This window comes from Aspergillus multicolor (assembly GCF_047715735.1).
Source record: "Aspergillus multicolor strain CBS 133.54 unplaced genomic scaffold BDW74scaffold_5, whole genome shotgun sequence".
Lineage (NCBI taxonomy): Eukaryota > Fungi > Ascomycota > Eurotiomycetes > Eurotiales > Aspergillaceae > Aspergillus > Aspergillus multicolor.
This window is the reverse complement of record NW_027395956.1, coordinates 1,355,090-1,373,694: the sequence shown is the minus strand read 5'-3', so window position 1 is coordinate 1,373,694 and position 18,605 is coordinate 1,355,090. Positions and strand designations below refer to the sequence as shown.

At 51.9% G+C, this 18,605-nt stretch overlaps 9 protein-coding genes across 9 annotated transcripts; 4 read left to right on the top strand and 5 right to left on the bottom strand.

The window, feature by feature from the left end:
• Positions 1-1,173: 1,173 nt before the first annotated feature.
• On the bottom strand, positions 1,174-4,125 carry BDW74DRAFT_175861 (uncharacterized protein; the record flags this gene model as incomplete). Its single annotated transcript, XM_073728447.1, has 11 exons — positions 1,174-1,543; positions 1,631-1,723; positions 1,784-1,854; positions 1,900-1,988; positions 2,048-2,589; positions 2,636-2,726; positions 2,775-3,290; positions 3,339-3,459; positions 3,510-3,656; positions 3,704-3,825; positions 3,870-4,125. 11 exons carry the CDS (start codon positions 4,123-4,125, stop codon positions 1,174-1,176), a joined length of 2,418 nt encoding a protein of 805 aa, XP_073586804.1.
• A 289-nt stretch (positions 4,126-4,414) lies between these two features.
• BDW74DRAFT_115490 (CSN8/PSMD8/EIF3K family protein) lies at positions 4,415-5,672 on the top strand. The gene is made up of 2 exons (XM_073721898.1): positions 4,415-4,626; positions 4,849-5,672. Exons 1-2 carry the CDS (start codon positions 4,457-4,459, stop codon positions 5,429-5,431), a joined length of 753 nt encoding a protein of 250 aa, XP_073586803.1. The 5' UTR covers positions 4,415-4,456; the 3' UTR covers positions 5,432-5,672.
• On the bottom strand, positions 5,673-7,335 carry BDW74DRAFT_115493 (small subunit rRNA maturation protein TSR4). The gene is made up of 2 exons (XM_073721899.1): positions 7,111-7,335; positions 5,673-7,047 (listed from the first exon to the last, which is right to left on the bottom strand). Exons 1-2 carry the CDS (start codon positions 7,237-7,239, stop codon positions 5,881-5,883), a joined length of 1,296 nt encoding a protein of 431 aa, XP_073586802.1. The 5' UTR covers positions 7,240-7,335; the 3' UTR covers positions 5,673-5,880.
• Positions 7,336-7,646: 311 nt separating this feature from the next.
• On the top strand, positions 7,647-9,375 carry BDW74DRAFT_166615 (putative prenylcysteine lyase; the record flags this gene model as incomplete). The annotated part of the gene is made up of 3 exons (XM_073726586.1): positions 7,647-7,803; positions 7,853-9,016; positions 9,050-9,375. 3 exons carry the CDS (start codon positions 7,647-7,649, stop codon positions 9,373-9,375), a joined length of 1,647 nt encoding a protein of 548 aa, XP_073586801.1.
• A 514-nt stretch (positions 9,376-9,889) lies between these two features.
• BDW74DRAFT_166614 (glycine hydroxymethyltransferase SHM2) lies at positions 9,890-11,471 on the bottom strand (the record flags this gene model as incomplete). Its single annotated transcript, XM_073726585.1, has 3 exons — positions 9,890-11,218; positions 11,316-11,366; positions 11,436-11,471. 3 exons carry the CDS (start codon positions 11,469-11,471, stop codon positions 9,890-9,892), a joined length of 1,416 nt encoding a protein of 471 aa, XP_073586800.1.
• A 300-nt stretch (positions 11,472-11,771) lies between these two features.
• BDW74DRAFT_148541 (RNA polymerase II mediator complex middle subunit MED9) lies at positions 11,772-13,068 on the bottom strand. Its single transcript, XM_073723729.1, has one exon. It carries the CDS (start codon positions 12,846-12,848, stop codon positions 12,258-12,260), a length of 591 nt encoding a protein of 196 aa, XP_073586799.1. The 5' UTR covers positions 12,849-13,068; the 3' UTR covers positions 11,772-12,257.
• A 14-nt stretch (positions 13,069-13,082) lies between these two features.
• Positions 13,083-15,056, top strand: BDW74DRAFT_148540 (2,3-bisphosphoglycerate-independent phosphoglycerate mutase). Its single transcript, XM_073723728.1, has 4 exons — positions 13,083-13,199; positions 13,265-13,319; positions 13,383-14,703; positions 14,763-15,056. Exons 2-4 carry the CDS (start codon positions 13,289-13,291, stop codon positions 14,971-14,973), a joined length of 1,563 nt encoding a protein of 520 aa, XP_073586798.1. The 5' UTR covers positions 13,083-13,199; positions 13,265-13,288; the 3' UTR covers positions 14,974-15,056.
• On the bottom strand, positions 15,057-16,181 carry BDW74DRAFT_148539 (tubulin-binding prefolding complex subunit YKE2). Its single transcript, XM_073723727.1, has 4 exons — positions 16,008-16,181; positions 15,701-15,896; positions 15,549-15,609; positions 15,057-15,492 (listed from the first exon to the last, which is right to left on the bottom strand). Exons 1-4 carry the CDS (start codon positions 16,066-16,068, stop codon positions 15,433-15,435), a joined length of 378 nt encoding a protein of 125 aa, XP_073586797.1. The 5' UTR covers positions 16,069-16,181; the 3' UTR covers positions 15,057-15,432.
• Positions 16,182-16,416: 235 nt separating this feature from the next.
• Positions 16,417-18,303, top strand: BDW74DRAFT_115445 (AAA family ATPase VPS4). Its single transcript, XM_073721897.1, has 4 exons — positions 16,417-16,804; positions 16,869-17,201; positions 17,256-17,706; positions 17,759-18,303. Exons 1-4 carry the CDS (start codon positions 16,506-16,508, stop codon positions 17,978-17,980), a joined length of 1,305 nt encoding a protein of 434 aa, XP_073586796.1. The 5' UTR covers positions 16,417-16,505; the 3' UTR covers positions 17,981-18,303.
• Positions 18,304-18,605: the final 302 nt, after the last annotated feature.

Genomic DNA, 18,605 nt, shown 5'->3' with positions numbered 1-18,605 from the left:
GGAGTCCACAGGATGAGTCCACCGTTCCTGGCCCGTTTTTGCCAACTTCCAAGCATCCAAGATGCTGAGGTTTTTATAACTGCTGTCCGCCAATGCACGGCAGTAGGCTCTCGGCGCCCGCGGGCTGCGTAACAACCTTGAATTTGGTCCTTGTCTCCTCCTGAAAAATCCCGAGGTCGGCGAGTTGACCAGTTCGAAGTTCGAAAGCGAGCCGGTCGAGTGGCTATTAGATAGCTCGATCTAATTGCCGATGGAGATTGGAGGCGCTGTTGATCCCACTACTGTCGATCCGTAGGAGATTTCTGCTCAGGCTCACCGTTCGCCTATCACTCTTGAACTGCTGGGGCCGAAATATCAAATTGCCAACTGCCCTTGCAGCTTTGTATCACGCACTGCAGCGTCGAGATAAGCTTGGGTCTCGAACCAGCCCGCGCAGCCATAAGCACAGGCACCCCTGTCGCAGGCAAGTGACAAAGGACTGTGACTGTCCAGTTAAGAATTCAAGACTCTTGAGTGTCTAGCCGCTTGTGACTTAGTTGGTCCACCGGGTCATTGCCTCTGTGAGACCTGACTCAGTCAACACCTCAATCCTCAAGTCATCGTCTCCTGTCAAGGAGTAAATTGTTTCACCTCGTCATACTCTCTTTGCAGTTGGGGGTTAACAATAATGTGTCACTATCGAGCCGCCCGCTGTCAGTCAGGCCGAATGGATACATTGCGTCTCACTCATGATCCTGGGACCCTGCATGGTCGGCCCTGCATCCCTCGCGTTGTACCTGTTACCCCTTTTCTTTGACCTCAAGATCTCAGTCTAGGAGGTGAGAATAACACTACTCGGATCATCCGACGAAAGTTAATTTTCCAATAAAGACCGAGCCAAAAATAGCCGGTATAACCCACTCGGCTTCTATTTTACTTTCCATCGTGGCACTAAATGTTGTCAACGCACGAGACTGTCTTGGGCTCCGACTTTGACATCACGTTCACGGGCCTCTTGCGCTTGGCTGCCACTAATGTAGCCACTTTCCTTCTATATTTGTCAATTTAGTACGGGCTGCCTCTCAATGTCGCTGTGCCTGCATGTTAAAGCTCTGAACCTCGCTTCTGGGACCAATCGGTTTGCCCTGTACGAGCTGCAAACACAAAGTACATGTCGTACTTTACTGAGTACATTCAGACCTCAACATGCCCAGGGCTGGGCGGCACATCCCCTTCCTCCCAGACAACTTGTTCGCTTCCGAGCTCAAACTCAATCATTCCGCCAGACTGCATAACATCCCCATGTTGAAACCAGTTCTTATCCCAATCCGCCCCATTGATCTTGACACTCTGCACGTAAAACCCGTCTTCTAGCCCCGTGGCTCGAATCCGCAGCGTGTCATTCCCGTTGATGGTCATGTTCAGGTCTTCGAACCACGGCGAACCGAGCAGGTATACATCCGTTGTTACGACGGGATAAATTCCTAACATCGACCAAAGGAGCCAGGTGTTCATTGCTCCGGCGTCAGAGTTTCCTGGAATACCGGAAGGGCCGTCCTTAAAACTGTAAATGTATTGTTAGTTGGTCTTTTTTGGCGGTTCGTTGACTTGCTTGGTTTCTTGAGGAAGGTGTTGGAAAGGGTTCACCCACTACTGATAAGCGAGCTCCCTCGTCCTTTGGACAGACTTGCTTTGCTTGTTGATGTAATTGTACAGATAAGGTGTGGCAAAGTCGGGCTCATTCCTGGTTGGGTTCTTTAGCTTAAGTCCGCATTTTATATTTCTAGAAGGGTTAGGGTAGTACCCAATATTCATGAGAGTTGTGATACCTGCACCGTTAGGGCCGAGAGCTTGCACTGAGGTGTTCGGTTTGAACTGGAAAGTTAGCCTTCTATTCAATGTATGAGAAGAGAGTAGTACCATCAAATCAAGCCTTGACTCAAATGTCTCAGGACCGCCCATGAAGTCAATTAGGGTTTGCATGTCGTGGGGAATCACGAACGAATATTCTAGAGCCGGTTGTAAATATCACGCTTAGTTGTTATCTTGGGAGAAAGGGACGGCTCACCCCAAGGAACCGCCTCGTAGGTGTAGTCACTCCACTCACACCCATAACAATATAGCGGATCATACCCCGACTCGTTGAAGCTACCGTTGGAGAACCTGGGGGCTAGAAATCCATTGAACCCAAGACTCTCCACATCCGGATCCCATATTTCCTGCCATCCTGCGGAGCGACGAAGATACTTTTCCTGGTCACTCGGCATCTCACCCGCCGCGACTTGGCTGATGGCAAAGTCATTGAGACTATACTCCACTGTACGAGAGATACAGCGTGTACTTCGGTCTTGAGAGACATAGCCGAGTTCGAGCCAGTCAACCAGGGCTCCTCGGCCTTCTTTAGTACTTGCGGTGTAGTCAGTCGGATCATGTGTGTTGTACGGCACGACCTCTGCATTTGTCTTTATGGCGGCGTACCCGTCTGTCCAGTTAATTGCACCTCGGAGGCCTTTAACGTACGCGTCTGCTAGGACGTTGTCGGAATTCGAGCCACCCTGAACAAGACCGTTCCAATTCCCCGAGCGGCCGTCGGGGAGGAACCCTTGATGTCTGTCTTTGTTAGTTATTTCCCGGCCTAGCTCGGGAGCAGACACACCTCCAAATGTCGATGAGTCCGCGGATCATTGACTCGTAGTAAACAGGTTGGAAGATGTGGTAGAAACTAACTGTGCAGCGGAATATGTCCCCTGGTAAGTTTAGTAAGCTGCGCGATAGATGTTTCCTGGGAAACTGACAAATGGTGTAGAAATCATCCCATGAGGGCTCGCTGGATTCCCAAAGTGGATTTTCACCACTTCTATCGGACGGCATCAGGTGGATAAAGTAGAGTGAGCTGTACAGCAGCCGGACATTTGTCAAATTCGGCGTGTCATCCAGCGGGACTTGAATCTTGCTAAAGATATCATCGTTCCACTCTTGAACGGCGGAGTCTACCGTATCGTTGAGCCTCCAAGAAGGAATCTCGGAGCGCATATATAATTGCGCCTTTTCAACGGAAATGAAGGAGATCCCTATCCTCGAGATAAGGCTCAATGGTTCGTCTGCATCCCAAGTAAATGTTCCACCTACACGGTCATTCATCGGTCCCGAGGTCGCAGTGTTTGTCAAGTTATCGTAGATTGCGAAACTTGGCTGGCCATTGGCAAGGCCTTGATACCCTCGCATCGGATCGGTGTTTGGCCCTCTGAATACTCGGGCGGCTTCCGGCACCTTGTCAAACTCCCCGTAGAAATACACAGTAAACGGTGCGCCTGCACGGTTAGTATTGACCCGGGACCTGGGGGCTTCTTCTGACTTACCGTTATTCCAGCCTCCCACATATGTCCCGTAGCCAGAGTATGCCTGCCCAGCGTCGTGGACTTGGATCTCTCCACCGATGTAAAATTGACTGTTTGGATCATTCGGTGATCCGGGAAGATACTGAGACCCAGTCAGCCTCAGCTCGGTGCCAATCTCAATGGCTTGCTTACATGAGAAATATCAACCAAGACATGTTTCTCCCCAACGGGAAAAGTGTACTGAACAATACCGGCATGACGGGAGCCTGATAGTTCTATCTGGACGCCGTTCTGGAGTTGCGTCTTGAAGTATCCTACGCTCGCCGTATCTTGACCGACCTGAGCAGTATAAGCGAGTGGAAACAATGACGTTACGTAGTGAGTACCCTTGGTTGACTATATGTCAGGTTGTCAAGTATGTTTACCGGTGCATCAATGGACGTCAAGGGCATTTGTGGAATAATTCCATACTTCGGAGCGCCGCCAGTGCCGCTTTCATGCATCATCGCTTGACCCAGTTAGAAAAGCCTTTCAAGGAGCCTAAAGGCATACTTATCGCTGTTACATTGCCATCTGGCGACCAGCCTCCATTCAGGACGGCCATGCTCCAGTTCGCCGCTGTAGTGTCGAGTCCAACCTTGGCTACTCCAAAGGGACGAGATCCGCCCACGAAGATGTCGCCCCCTCCATAGCCTTGCCCTGGAAAAGGTCCTTCAGACCCAATAAATGGATTCACGTATTGAGAATAGTCGACTTGTGCAATGGCAGCTGGAGTCAAACTTAGGAGCCAAAGGTATCTGAGCGACATTAGGCACGGCATGTTCAGATGCTTTAGAAACACATGCGCTCACCATGAAAAGACGGGGTATTTAAATCCCAACTCCGCATTATGATGGCACCTTCCCCTCAACAGAGTCACCGACGTAGTACTAGCACATCAAATAAATATGCGGAGTGACCAAACAGAAAGAAGCAACAGGCCGATCTACATGCCAGTCGGATAAATTCACCGCATTGAGGTTATTCCGGCCGGAACAGCCGCACAGCGACACAATCGAAAATTAATCCTCAATTTTGTCCCGCATTGAAGAACGAGCCTCGAATCCACCCCCTCCTCTCCATACACATCATCCATCACAATGGGCGTCGCTTTCGACAAGTGTGAGACTCGACCGGCCAACATCGAGGCCATCCTCAGCGGCCTCGACCGGTACAACCCCGAGACCACCACAGTATTCCAGGACTACGTGGTTCAACAGTGCGAGGACCGGACATTCGACTGCTACGCCAACCTGGCTCTGCTGAAGCTGTGAGTGCGCCCTTTATCAGTGTTTCTCGATCGCGATCAGTTTTCCTCGGCATCTGGCGGACCTGGCTTCCATGATGTAGAAATCTCACTTATTATCACGTTTCCTATTACCTGATACCCAATTGGGCATGTTGAGCATTACTATCTGAAAGCCATTTTGATTCTATCATACTCTTCACAGCGCTGAAAGCCGTGCTTGCTTGCTAACTATATCCGGCACAGCTACCAATTCAACCCCCACCTCCTCCAACCCGAGACTGTCACCAACGTCCTCGTCAAGGCCCTCACCGTCTTCCCTTCTCCCGCCTTCTCTCTCTGCCTCGCCCTGCTCCCTGCCTACACTCAGCCCTTCCCCTCTTCCGAAGCCGAGACCGCAGCCGCACAGACATCCGACTTTGTCGAGTCCGTTCAAAAGCTCGCCCACCTCTCTTCTCTCCTTGAGTCCGCCCAATACGCCCAGTTCTGGTCCACGCTGAACAGCGACGACCTCTACGCTGACCTTGTTGCCGACGTTGCTGGCTTCGAGGAGCTCGTCCGCATCCGCATCGCTATTGAGGTCGGCAAGGCTTTTCGTGAGATCAACGCCGAGGTTCTGGAGCAATGGCTCGACGTGCGAAACAGCGAGGCCCTCGAGAAGTTCGTGACCGAGGTCTGCAGCTGGGAGGTTGAGAAGTCTGGCTCCACCACCGTTGTCAAGGTTCCCACAAACAAGGAGAACGAGGCGCGCAGTGAAGTCAAGAGCGAGCGTGTCGGTGTTGATATGTTCGGTCGCGTTATCCGGAGGGGTTTCGAGCAGGCTGCTTAAGCGAGTCTTCAACAAACGAATTTCACTTCCCATTCTCGAATATTTCCAGAGATTTTGAAGATCTTGACGTATCCGGTCCGTATGCGCGGATCAAAAACGGACCATGTCCAGCTTGAGTCGACAAGATGAGCTCCAGCAAAATGATGATGAGACAGCATGGGGAGGATTGTGAAGTCTGGACTGGCGCATTGGCGTTGTGTATTTGCTTCTCCTCATTTCATCATTCTATACCTACCTACCTATGATAACCCGATTTCCTCTATCCTGTATCTACTATAGATCCGAGAGATATCCTGTCTAACTTAACTTATCAGCGACGATACCCGCTGACAATGCCAACAAACATAAGAACTTCGGAACCTGATCTGGTGGATTTCCAAAATCCAAACAAGTCTATATCCATCATCAACATAAGACGTAACCGTAACCGCATAAGCATACTACTGCATCTAGTTGGCAGCCTCCTCCCACTGCACACCAGCCCATTCCTCCCTATAGCCGACAACTCCAATCTCCTTGGGCCCGCAATTCCTGTTACAGACACCCAAGATGATATTTCCCCACTCCATGCCACCATCGTCCTTCCCAAGCCCAACCCCCGGCCTCCCCTCCTCAAGAACGCTAATCGTGTGAGGGACAAGCTGCATCTCAAACACTCTTTCACTACCGCACGATTGACACCGTGGCATACGGCTCGCACCGCTCGACTTTGTGGTATTCTTCACAGCAGAAGGGGTTGTGTCATGCAGCAGTTTGCCCACGGCATCAGTGTACGAGTATAGCAGCGGGGAACCACGGAATTCATAACGCAGCACTTGCTCCGGGTTATGGCCCAGTCGGGTGGAGAACTTAAGGAAGGCCTTGTCGATGTCGGACTCGAGGTCGTCTTTTGCATCTGCGCCGCCGCTGCCTCCCTCAGCGTCTTCGCTAGTATCGATCGTGACGTTGTCGGGAATCTTCGGGGTTGGTGGGCGCGAAAGGGTTTCGCCCTCGGCGTCAATGTAGTAGTTTGTGTAGGGTTCTGGGAACTCCGATTGTTCGGGCCAAGGTGTTGGTGGACCAGCTGGCGCGGCGGTTTGGGCGGATGGGGGTGGAGAGGAAACGCGGACTTTGTCGGCGAAGCTTTCCGCAAGGGTGTTAGGTGTTGACTTTGTTTCTGTGGATGCAGGAGAAGGAGCGGGTGCCGGCGCCGGGCCAGCGACAGGCGCAGCAAACGGGTTGGCGAACTGTGTAGAGCCGGAGGCTGGTTTCGATGAGAAGGGGTTTGCGTTCGCGGAGACGCTGTTGATGAGAGTTGAACTTCCGAACAGGCTAGCACCAAGATCCGGCTTGGGCGCCTGTGGTTGTTCCACTTCTTTCTTCTCTGGCTCCTGCTTCTCGATCTTCTGAGGGGGCTGGTGGCTCTTATGTTGTCTTGTTGCGCGCAGAGCTCTGATGCTGCCTGGTTTTCGGTTGCATGCTTTGCGAGGGCAGGAGAAGATGTACAGGCGTCTATCGGCATCGGGGAAGTGTTCGTATAGTTCGCCATCTAGTTCGAGGAGAAGCAGCATTGGGTTGTTGCATACTTTGCATTTGGCGAACTCTCCGGATGGCGGGGTAGAATCGTCGAGCCATGTCTATGGATATATGATTAGTACTTGCGACTTAAGACGAATGTTCCAGTGAGTGAGGCAGCTTACCGGCCAGCCACCAATATGAGTAACAGTGTCCTCAATTATCTCCTCAGAGGCGTACCCAAGTACGACTCCGGTCTCAGTGTAGTCCCCCTCATCTTCAAACCCGGAGGAGTCGCTATCATATGGATCCATTGCGGTAGTTGGCGAGCAAGCAGTTGAAGTAAACTGACAAAAGATAAGTCGGTTTCTGCGCGAACAGCGTCAATTTTAGGCCGATATAAGGCGTTGATAGGAATGTAGAGATCAAGGGCCTACTCTATAGAAGAAAAAATTTATGGATTGGGCGATAAGCGATATGGGGCCCGGGGTCAGGAACGCTATTCCGGATCCGGGTTAGCGTGCTATGCATGATACATTATCAGCTCACTCGATAGCTTTTAACATCCATCCCAAACACACTCATCTCGGTAGAATTCATCAATTTGTCTATCGAAAACGTCTTATTACACCTGGGGCTCCCTAGTTCGAGAAAATCTGATCGCGAAATTTAGAACGAGTAGCCAGGCACACGGCTTTACAAGCATACGCTAAGCTCAGTCATGGGGCCCTTCTTTAGAGGCAGCTTTATATGGTGCTTGTTTGTATTGGCTCTGTGTTACGCTACAGCTCTAGCATTCATCCCAATTCCCACGCTCGGTGGTTCACGGTTGCCTCTCAGGTCGGTTGAACCTGGCACCAAACAGGTTGCGGTTATTGGTAGAAATCCCTTTATATATAATCATTCCAGTTATTGACGTTCTAATAGGAGCCGGGGCAGCCGGAGCATCCACGGCATACAACCTGCGCAAGTATGCAGACTCACTCGGAGTGCCTGTCAACATCACTGTCTTTGAGCGTGCTTCCTACGTCGGTGGCCGCTCCACCACAGTCAATGTGTTTGATAACCCGGCATACCCAATTGAGCTTGGCGCATCCATCTTTGTCCAAATAAATTACAATCTTGTCAATGCAACCAAAGAGCTCGGTCTCGGCATAAGCGGCGCCAGCTTTGAACGCACCGGGAACAGCGACGCCATCGGTATCTGGGATGGAAAGGAGTTCGTCTACGTGATGGAGGACTCCTCCAGCTGGTGGAACATTGCGAAGCTCTTGTGGCGCTATGGATTGGCCCCAGTACGCGCTCAGAACCTGATGAAGAGCACTGTCAGCAAGTTCCTTCAACTCTACCAGGAGCCGTTGTTTCCTTTCAAGTCTCTTACCGCTGCTGCTGCCTCGGTGGGGTTACTGGATGCGACGTCCACACCTGGAGCTACGTTCCTAGAGAAGAACAATGTCACTCCTGACTTCGCTCGGGAACTTATCCAGGCGAGCACGCGGGTCAACTATGGCCAGAATCTGCCTTTGATTCATGGGCTTGAGACCATGGTCTGTCTCTCCACCGACGGTGCCGTGGCCGTGGAAGGAGGCAACTGGCGCATCTTTGACGGAATGCTCAAATCTGCGCAAGCGAATGTACAACTCAAACACACTGTTACGAGCATCAGCCGGAACAAGGACAACACCGTCACTCTCAGCTTCAAAGACGGGCAGAGCATTAAGCAAGAAAGAGCTGACTTTGACGAAGTTGTCATTGCCGGTCCATACCAGTACTCCAACATCAAGGTCTCCCCAGAACTCGAACACACCCCGGACACAATTCCCTTCCACACTCTTTATGTGACCCTCTTCTCTTCACCCCATCGGTTATCAGGCAAATACTTCAACCTGAAGAACCCGTCCGATCTTCCCCCGGAAACCATCCTTACCACTCTCCCAGCCGGGACAGACCTTGGCAACGCTGAGGAAGGTGTGGGCCGAGCCAACTTCTGGAGTATCAGCACTCTCCGCACCGTGGACGCCCCGTCTTCTTCCCAAGAGGATTCCGAGTCCGAGACAAAGCAGTACGTCTACAAGATCTTCTCTCCGACCCGTCCAAACGAAGCATTTATCAGAGATATCCTAGGCCTCGAACAGCCAAAGATAAAGAAAGCCGGATATATCACCGACCTCCCTAGCGAAGACATAAGTTGGTCATACGAGAAGACATGGCACCCCTATCCATTCCTGTACCCGCGCGTGACTTTTGAAGATCCGCTCCTTGCGCCGGGTGTCTGGTACACAGGTGGCATTGAGAGCTTTATTTCGACCATGGAGACGAGCGCGCTTATGGGGAAGAATGTGGCAGCGCTGATGTCGCAGGCTTGGCTAGATGAGGATGAAAATGGAAAGCTGAGAGGGTTGGATGATTCCCCTATTGTTGTTCAAGGGAAAAACGGGGAAGAGCTTTGATTGCAAATTTGCAACACTGGATGGTACATATTTCTAGGCAGAGGCGGTAGGGTATACCATCTACCGTGTATCTGCTTAGGCTCGCTGCCCATTATCTATGGAGTACGGCGTTAATGATCATGACATAACATTTTTTAGGGAGCGGGCTTGTAAGATGTATTGACAAAGTCAATTCATTCATATATCAATCATTAATTTATAGCCGTAACTATCTGTAAAGACGGCATTGAAGCCAAGGCAGTTAAAGCCTGCGAAAAGGGGAAACTTTTCCTGTTGAAGAAGGTGTTGAAGAAGCCATCCCAGTGCTATGTTGATTCTCATTCATGCTCATGCATATCCATATCCCGTGACCCGCGTAAGGTTGAAAAAGCAGACCCGTAACCCCAAAAAGCACTCCGCAACCCGTTTTATGCGCAATGATGTTGAACTCGTACAAGAGTAATAAAGCAAAAAGTCAGAAAAGAAGACAGAAAAAAAAATTGGTATCATATCCAAGATTAGAGCCTCAAGCCGTTTAAACGGGGAGAGGGAAGGTGCTGGCCCACTCGGCGACCTCCTTGCGGAGGTTGTTGATCTCATCAACAGTGCCGGAGGCAACCTTGGCCTTGAAGTCCTTCAGCTTGTTGGCTTCCTTAGGAAGCTCAGCCTGAACGGACTTGCAAATGTTGATGGCCTGGTCGATGTAGCGAGCGATGCGCTTGAAGTCGTCCTCGCCCATACCACGGCTGGTCATCGCGGGGGCACCGATACGGATACCGCAAGGGGTGAGAGCGGACTTGTCACCGGGGATGGAGTTCTTGTTGCAAGCAATGTTGATCTGCTCGAGAACAGCCTCGACACGAGCACCGTCAAGAGCCTTAGGGCGGAGGTCGACAAGGACCATGTGGCTGTCGGTACCGTCGGAGACGAGCTTGTGGCCGATAGCCTTGAACTCGTTCTCAAGGGCCTTGGCGTTCTTGATCACCAGCTCCTGGTACGCCTTGAACTCGGGAGTAGCAGCGTACTTGAGGGCAACAGAGAGAGCAGTGATGGTGTGGTTGTGAGGACCACCCTGGTGACCAGGGAAGACGGAGAAGTTGATGGGGCCCTCAAGGTCGTACAAGACGTCCTTGCCGGTCTTGGGGTCGGTGTTGCGGACGCCCTTGCGGAAGAAGATCATGGCACCACGAGGGCCACGGAGAGACTTGTGGGTGGTGGTGGTAACAACATCGGCGTACTCAAAGGGAGAGGGAATAACGCCAGCAGCGATAAGACCAGAGATGTGGGCCATGTCAACGACAAGGTAGGCACCGACCTTGTCAGCGATCTTGCGCATACGAGCATAGTCGATCAGACGGCAGTAAGCAGAGGTACCGGCGACCAGGATCTTGGGGCGGTAGAGCTCAGCGTTGGCCTCGAGAGTGTCGTAATCAATGATGCCGGTCTCGAGGTTGACACGGTAGGGGAGGGTCTCGAAGTAGGTAGAGACAGCGGAAATCTTTCTGGCGGGAGTCTGGTAGCCGTGGCTCAGATGGCCACCGTGAGGGAGGTCAAGACCCATGAGACGGTCATGGGGGCGCATGAGGGCCTGGTAGACCTGGAGGTTGGCAGGAGAACCACTCAGGCACTGAACGTTGACACCCCACTTGTCGGCATCGAGGTTGAAAGCCTTGAGGGCACGAGACTGGCACAGAAGCTCGATGGCGTCAATGTGCTGGTTTCCACCGTAGTAACGAGCACCGGGGTAACCCTCGGAGTACTTGTTGCACATGGGAGATCCAAGAGCATCGAAGACAGCACGGGAAGTGAAGTTCTCGGAGGCAATCAGGACAATGGATTCACGCTGACGTTGGATCTCATTTTCCTGTAGGACGTAGAAAGTTAGAACTGGTAAACGAAAACAGATCCCACGGATGATACACCGCATGAGAAAGGGAATGGAGCTGTAGATGGTCACATACCATAATCTTAGCAACCTCAGGGTCAGTGTTGACGAGGCGGTCCTCCATTTGCTACACCGGTGAGTCAGTCATGGTTCAGGTACAGCTCTAGAGAGGTGAAGAGCTCAATGGTTGACTTACAGCCCGGTGGGCATCTGACAGAGCGTAGGCGGCCATTGTGAGAGGTATAGCGAAGGAATGAGGATAGGGAGAAAAAAAAAACAAGAAGCTGGTATGAGGGAGGAATGGGGAAGAGGACGAGGAGGGAGACTGGAGAGTAATAAGAAGAAAAAAAAGGTGGTGGGGTAGGAAAAGTTGCCTCAGAAATCTGGACCTCTAGATCTGACGGCGGCGAATCGGACCGCGATATCGGAGTTTCCTGCCTCACCTGGTCCGCTGTTGTCGGAGAATCTACTCCGTTTTTAGTATTGTTACGCGGTGTTTTACATTCCATAAGACGAGAAATAAATATCATTTATTGATGCCGCCAATGTAGCATATAAGTTGCGCGTAAAAAGGTAACATGCTGTGAGTGATGAGGACCGCGGTGGCCCGGAGGGGTAGTCGGTGCTGGTTACTCTGTGCCCCCGCCTAAGGTCCTTCCCGAGCTATTCATGGTCACAGTCGTGGCCTGTCTGTTCGACTTAGAAGACTTGAGGGTAAATCCCGATTGTCCCTACCATAGCATCGATTATGGTCTGCCGGGCTTCAATGGTTGCAGGCTGATGTCAAGTGAGCACCTTTTATGCCGACCATTCAAACCTCAGCGGGCAGTGTTTGCTACATTGAGCCTGGAGAAATTGCTGCATGATAAATCGCCAATCCGAAGGCATTAGTTGCCGCATCCAGAAATGCCGATTGCACATGAGGATGCCATGGCAGTTGTTCTGGCAGGTCGCTACTCAGGCGCGATTTCATATCCAATGTTGGCAAAGTAATGGCCATAACCTCACTATTGAGACTTCATGAACCATGCGGTTTGGCTTTCTCAGGATTGGCTTTGTTTGCCCTTCTCCCAAAGTCAGAAATCACGGATTTCAGCCTCGTAATTTTGTCTTCGAGATCCTCAATCTCCTTCTCCTGCTCCGCTACAGTACGGTCCACGTCCGGCAGCCCTTCCACAACCGCCTGTGCTTTCTGTATCCGGATCTTGATCGAGCTCACTTCAGTCGGCAGTTTCTTGACCTCCAACGGAGGAAGCAAGTTCGAGCCCAATGCAGCAATCTCAGCTGCAGTGGAGGGGCCGGGGCCTGAAGAAGACACAGCTGCCAGCAACTCGGCGTTGGTATTCCCATTGTTGACCCCTGATGTTGACTGCTGGTTTTGATCTGGCCCAGTACCGTCGTTTCCGCCATTGGCAGCCCCAGCTTCGTTTGCATTGGGAGCAAGAAGTCGCAGAATTACTCCATGAAGCGGAGGGATGAAATCAAAGGTCTGCGGAGGTGGGAAAGGAACAGCTTGCGGTGTTGTAGGCGCGTCGCTGATTATGGCTGGAGTCTCGGGCGCAGAAGACTTCGGTCCTGGCGTTACGGCGGTCGGCGATCTGGAGGCCATTGCGGGCGTGGGGAAGAGAGCGATCCGAGGTGAGTTGCCCCTGATAACGAACCGGAAACAAGAAAATAATACTAAGATGGGGCTTCAGATAGTAAAAGCACGTTGCTGTCCCGAAAGCTGGGGAATTGTTTAGGGAAGAGCCGGAACGCGGTCGAGAACGGAAGAGCGACAGCAGAAGTGACGTAGAAAACGCGGGAAAACAGAAAAACGCCTGTTTCCCAAAGCGTCACCGAAGCCCCTCCCCCTCCATACTATTATTTTGTTGTGCTCACCGGACAGCCTCGACCTATTTTCCTCCGCTCTCTTTTTCTGAACTTGTCCAATTCATAAATTTATCGTATTCTCATTTCTGTAAGTACCTCACTGCCCTCAATCGCACGTACTACACCATGAGCTCAGCTGATTTGGTATTTCAGGATCATCTGAGCTAAACATTCAATATGGCCAAGGTTGACCAGAAGGCTGTTCTCAGTATGCGATCCTTCCATCGAGCCTCATGCTCCCCGAACGCCATCTATTAACACAGCTTTCTAGTCGTCATTGATGGTTGGGGTGTCGCCGGCCCCAACTCCCCCAAGGAGGGTGATGCCATCGCCGCTGCTGAGACCCCGGTCATGTCGGGATTCGCCGAGAAGGACTCGAAGACTGCCTCGGGTTACACCGAGCTTGATGCTTCATCGCTTGCTGTTGGTTTGCCCGAGGGTCTGATGGGTAACAGTGAGGTCGGCCACTTGAACATCGGTGCCGGCCGTGTCGTCTGGCAGGACAGTGTGCGCATCGACCAGACGCTCAAGAAGGGGGAGCTGAACAAGGTGGACAACATCGTTGCGTCGTTCAAGCGCGCTAAGGAGGGCAATGGCCGTCTTCACCTGCTGGGTCTTGTGTCCGACGGAGGTGTCCACTCCAACATCACCCACCTCATCGGCCTGTTGAAGGTCGCCAAGGAGATGGAGATTCCCCAAGTGTTCATCCACTTCTTTGGTGACGGTCGTGACACCGACCCCAAGAGTTCTTCTAAGTACATGCAGCAACTGCTCGACGCCACGAAGGAGATTGGCATTGGTGAAATCGCGACTATCGTCGGCCGCTACTACGCTATGGACCGTGACAAGCGCTGGGAGCGAGTTGAGATTGCCATCAATGGTATCCTTTCCGGAGAAGGCGAGGAGAGCTCCAACCCTGTCGAGGCTATTGAGAAGCGCTACACTGAGAACCAGACCGATGAGTTCCTCAAGCCCATCATCGTCGGTGGCAAGGACCGCCGCGTGCAGGATGATGACACTCTCTTCTTCTTCAACTACCGCTCCGACCGTGTCCGTGAGATCACCCAGCTTCTTGGTGACTTCGATCGTTCCCCCAGACCCGACCTCCCCTACCCCAAGAACATCCACCTTACCACCATGACCCAGTACAAGCCCGATTACACCTTCCCCGTCGCCTTCCCCCCTCAACACATGGGCAACGTTCTGGCCGAATGGCTCGGCAAGAAGGAGGTCCAGCAGTGCCACGTTGCTGAGACTGAGAAGTACGCCCACGTTACCTTCTTCTTCAACGGTGGTATTGAGAAGCAGTTCCCCGGTGAGGTCCGCGACATGATTCCCTCTCCCAAGGTTGCCACCTACGACCTTCAGCCCGAGATGAGCGCCGAAGGCGTCGGCAAGAAGATGGAGGAGCGCATTGCCGAGGGCAAGTTCGAGTTCATCATGAACAACTTTGCTCCTCCTGACATGGTTGGCCACACCGGTGTCTACGAGGCTGCCATCAAGGGTGTCACGGCCACCGACAAGGCCATTGGCGTCATCTACGAGGCCTGCAAGAAGCACGGCTACACCCTTTTCATCACCGCCGATCACGGGTAAGTTTCAAATTCCATACAGCCTCACAATCACTCCAGGCTAACCTAGTCAACCCTAGAAACGCGGAGGAGATGCTTAACGAGAAGGGGACCCCTAAGACCTCTCACACCACCAACAAGGTTCCTTTCATCATGGCCAATGCCCCCGAGGGCTGGAGCCTCAGGACGGAACCCGGTGTCCTCGGTGACGTTGCGCCGACCGTCCTCGCTGCCATGGGTATCGAACAGCCCAAGGAGATGTCTGGAGAGAGCCTCTTGGTCAAGGCATAGATGTAATATGTATATAGATTTTTTGTGCACGCTACCTAGAGACAGCGTTGTTTATGAAGAGATGAATGTCACGGAGTTTTGAATTGTGAAGCATATATTATAACTTTGGGTATCTTTTAGGTGCCGTGACGACCTGAAGAACGGTACCACTTAAGGCGACCGCGATCTGTAGCCCTATCCTTGGGTTGCGGCAAGCAAGCTATCGATTGGAATATCACTGAGTCCTCCCCCGCAGTCTCCCCTCTGTGAGCGCGTATCAACTCTCTTCCGGGTCGCGGCCCTCGACTGCCGCTAGAAGCAGGGACAGTGCACTGTTTAGATCCATTGCTTGAACGGGAAGCAGCGCTGGCTGGCTCGGATGCTTTTCATATGCTGGCTCTCATCATTACCAATTCATGTTATCCGCATGTATTAGCTATTCTCGACCTATTATCCAACAATTTCGCGTAAATATTGATCTCACGCAGACGCGGATGCAGCAGCAGCCTGTTGTTGAATTTGGCTCTGGTATTGGACAATCTGTTTCTAGCGGTCAGACAAGGATCGATGTATACGTCCGTGATAGGGAATCTCACCTCAGTCCTCTTCTTATCGCTCTTATCTTGGTTTTCCTTGATCTGGCCCTCGATTCGTTGACTGTCGATTAACGATCAGCAACGGCTTCGCTTGCAATCCACCATCCGGCTTCTGCGCAGTAAGAGACAAATGAGCAATAGTCGAAACGTACATTTCCTTCTCAATGAACTCGAGGCGCCCATTCACGGCCATCAATGCCTCCGTCTTATCCTGCTTCAATAGCACTGGCCCGATCTGCTTGAAGATATTGGCGTCATCGTCGAGGGAGTTGAATTCTGTCTGAACGCTCTTGTTCTCCTGCTGCTGAGATTCGAGCTTTTGGCGCGCATCGACGAGGCCATCGAGTTCTGTGAGGTACATTGTCAGCCATTGCTGTCTTTGAATCCGCTGTTGTGTCGAGTATCGGGGACTGCAGCCCCGCTCCGCTCATCTGGGACGCAACGGGATGGTGGACGTACCGGTTTGGAGGGTTTGGTACTCATCCGAGAGGGCCTGCATCTGCTTCTGAGGGTCTGCCATGTTTGAGAACTGTGTAAACTATAGGGAATACTGCCGTCAGAGAAAAGTTGATGGGCGACGATGGAGAGCGGCAGAAAAGCGCCAAAGGGCACGAGAGCGACACTAAGGCGGCGTTGTCCAGAGAGACCGATCACCCTCGCTCCCCACCCCCATCGCATCCCCGCGAAGAAAACACTACAGCAGACTTTTGTTTATCAGTCTACCATATTTCTCAGTCTACCTATATTCTCCATATAGAAGGAATCCCTCGTTTAGCTAGTCCGCCGCAGCCAGCAAGCCTTTGCTTCCAGCCGTATCTATTTCGTTCTCTCCAACTCCCCGCCTTCGACCGTACCTGTCCCCTCTTTGCCTCCGAGCCTAGCCCGTCGGTCCTAAACGAGGCGCTTTACGCAGCTTAAGAGAAATCTCGAACAAGAGCTTGGGTCACTGCCGCCAGAATGAGCAACACCGATTTCCTAGGCCGGGCGATTGACACGGTCAAGAAGGCTATCGAGAGCGACAATGAGGGCGAATACGAAAAGGCATATCAGCAGTATTACTCCGCATTAGAGCTATTTATGCTGGCTCTGAAATGGGAGAAGAACCCCAAGTCGAAGGAGATGATTCGCGCAAAGACGGGCGAGTACATGGACCGCGCGGAGAAGCTGAAGAACCATCTGGCATCGCAGGACAGCCGGAAAAAGCCGAGCGCGGTAGGCGCCAACGGGAAGGTGTCGCAGGGCAGTGGGAAAGGCGGGTATGTATACAGTGTTAGTATTCATATTTGCGGTTGCGCTGACTTTACATCTTCCCTGGTATAGAAAAGAGGATGATGACAACGAGGACGCCGATTCTAAGAAGTTACGTTCTGCCCTTGCTGGCGCCATACTGTCGGAGAAGCCGAACGTGAAGTGGGAGGACGTCGCGGGTCTCGAGGGTGCAAAGGAGGCGCTGAAAGAGGCGGTTATTCTTCCTATAAAATTCCCACACCTGTTCACAGGGCGTCGACAACCGTGGAAGGGTATTTTGCTCTATGGGCCTCCGGGTACAGGAAAGTCCTACCTCGCCAAGGCTGTCGCGACGGAGGCAAACAGCACATTCTTCAGTGTCAGCAGTAGTGACCTGGTTTCGAAATGGATGGGTGAGAGTGAGAGGTAGGCCGTCGGAACTCCAATCGCATACTACTGCATACTGACACTGCTCAACAGGCTTGTGAAACAACTCTTCAACATGGCCCGAGAGAACAAGCCCGCTATCATCTTCATTGACGAAGTCGATGCGCTCTGTGGTGCTCGTGGAGAGAACGACTCCGAGGCATCTCGCCGTATCAAGACTGAACTGCTCGTCCAAATGGACGGAGTAGGCAACGACTCCAAGGGCGTCCTCATTCTAGGCGCAACAAATATTCCTTGGCAGCTAGATGCCGCCATTCGCCGAAGATTCCAACGACGAGTGCACATTAGTCTTCCGGATATCAATGCGCGCATGAAGATGTTCATGCTAGCAGTGGGCTCAACCCCTTGCCACATGACACAGGCCGACTACCGGTCCCTAGCAGAGCAAAGTGAAGGCTACTCCGGTAGCGATATCAGTATCGCCGTTCAAGATGCGCTTATGCAACCCATCCGCAAGATTCAAACAGCAACACACTACAAGAAGGTAACCGGTCGTCTTCCTGGTAGCGCCAGTTCAATGTTAACTCCATTCTCAGGTTCTACACGAAGGGCAAGAAAAGTTGACGCCGTGCTCCCCTGGAGATGATGGCGCCATGGAGATGAGATGGGAGAATGTTGAGGCCGAGCAATTATTAGAACCTCCGCTCGTGCTCAAGGATTTCATCAAGGCCATCCGCAACTCGCGGCCAACAGTCAGCCAAGAGGACTTGAAGAGGAACACGGAATGGACACAAGAGTTCGGCAGTGAGGGTGCTTAGAACTTTGAACCCTTTGAAATTCTCTCTCCGCGTACCTCATCTCTGTTCGAGCCCGGTAGACTATGTCTCTATACAATGTTCCTACGGCGTCCCCCTTTGCTGATTACACGTGTGCTCCGCAAACCTTCCTATTTCTGAACGAGTTAAATGACCACCCATATACATATCTTTCTTCGAGTCTTTGTCCTGTCCGTTTTGCATACCACCCGCCCTTTCCTTGGCTTACACAGGAGATGCATCCTCTCTTCACTTCACATACCGGTGTTAAGCGTTATTACTGTTGGACGAGGCTACTTATGCAGGCGAGGCGTTATATCAACTTCCCAGCACTACTCTTGTTTTCATCTTTTATGAATCTGCTTTAGCTCTAAAAATTCACGAATTGGCCAGGTTCCATTCCTTCTACGCTCTAGAGCTACTCTTTCTGTCTTGTGATAAAACTGATTCGAAGTTCCATGTCTAGGGCATGTTCAACGAATGGAGATAGGTAGACAAAATGACATTTCTCAGTTTATGTATGCAGCAAACATCCAAAGAACAAACCTCCTCGTAAGTACCCATTCAGCTCTCGTAAACCAAGGGTAAGGTCATGCAATCCCATAAAGACGCCTGCTCGCGATAAGTA

Excerpts from the sequence above, each read along its gene's own strand:
- BDW74DRAFT_148539 (XM_073723727.1), bottom strand. The coding sequence starts at position 16,068 with ATGGCAGACCCTCAGAAGCAGATGCAGGCCCTCTCGGATGAGTACCAA. Across the intron at positions 15,897-16,007 it reads GTACCAAACCCTCCAAACCG|AACTCGATGGCCTCGTCGAT; the intron begins GTACGTCCACCA and ends TGTACCTCACAG. Across the intron at positions 15,493-15,548 it reads GCGATAAGAAGAGGACTGAG|ATTGTCCAATACCAGAGCCA; the intron begins GTGAGATTCCCT and ends CGCTAGAAACAG.
- BDW74DRAFT_115445 (XM_073721897.1), top strand. The coding sequence starts at position 16,506 with ATGAGCAACACCGATTTCCTAGGCCGGGCGATTGACACGGTCAAGAAG. Across the intron at positions 16,805-16,868 it reads CAGGGCAGTGGGAAAGGCGG|AAAAGAGGATGATGACAACG; the intron begins GTATGTATACAG and ends TCCCTGGTATAG. Across the intron at positions 17,707-17,758 it reads CAGCAACACACTACAAGAAG|GTTCTACACGAAGGGCAAGA; the intron begins GTAACCGGTCGT and ends CTCCATTCTCAG.
- BDW74DRAFT_148540 (XM_073723728.1), top strand. The coding sequence starts at position 13,289 with ATGGCCAAGGTTGACCAGAAGGCTGTTCTCA. Across the intron at positions 13,320-13,382 it reads TGACCAGAAGGCTGTTCTCA|TCGTCATTGATGGTTGGGGT; the intron begins GTATGCGATCCT and ends ACAGCTTTCTAG. Across the intron at positions 14,704-14,762 it reads TTCATCACCGCCGATCACGG|AAACGCGGAGGAGATGCTTA; the intron begins GTAAGTTTCAAA and ends AGTCAACCCTAG.
- BDW74DRAFT_115493 (XM_073721899.1), bottom strand. The coding sequence starts at position 7,239 with ATGGATCCATATGATAGCGACTCCTCCGGGTTTGAAGATGAGGGGGAC. Across the intron at positions 7,048-7,110 it reads CTCATATTGGTGGCTGGCCG|ACATGGCTCGACGATTCTAC; the intron begins GTAAGCTGCCTC and ends ATATATCCATAG.
- BDW74DRAFT_148541 (XM_073723729.1), bottom strand. The coding sequence starts at position 12,848 with ATGGCCTCCAGATCGCCGACCGCCGTAACGCCAGGACCGAAGTCTTCT.
- BDW74DRAFT_115490 (XM_073721898.1), top strand. The coding sequence starts at position 4,457 with ATGGGCGTCGCTTTCGACAAGTGTGAGACTCGACCGGCCAACATCGAG. Across the intron at positions 4,627-4,848 it reads AACCTGGCTCTGCTGAAGCT|CTACCAATTCAACCCCCACC; the intron begins GTGAGTGCGCCC and ends TATCCGGCACAG.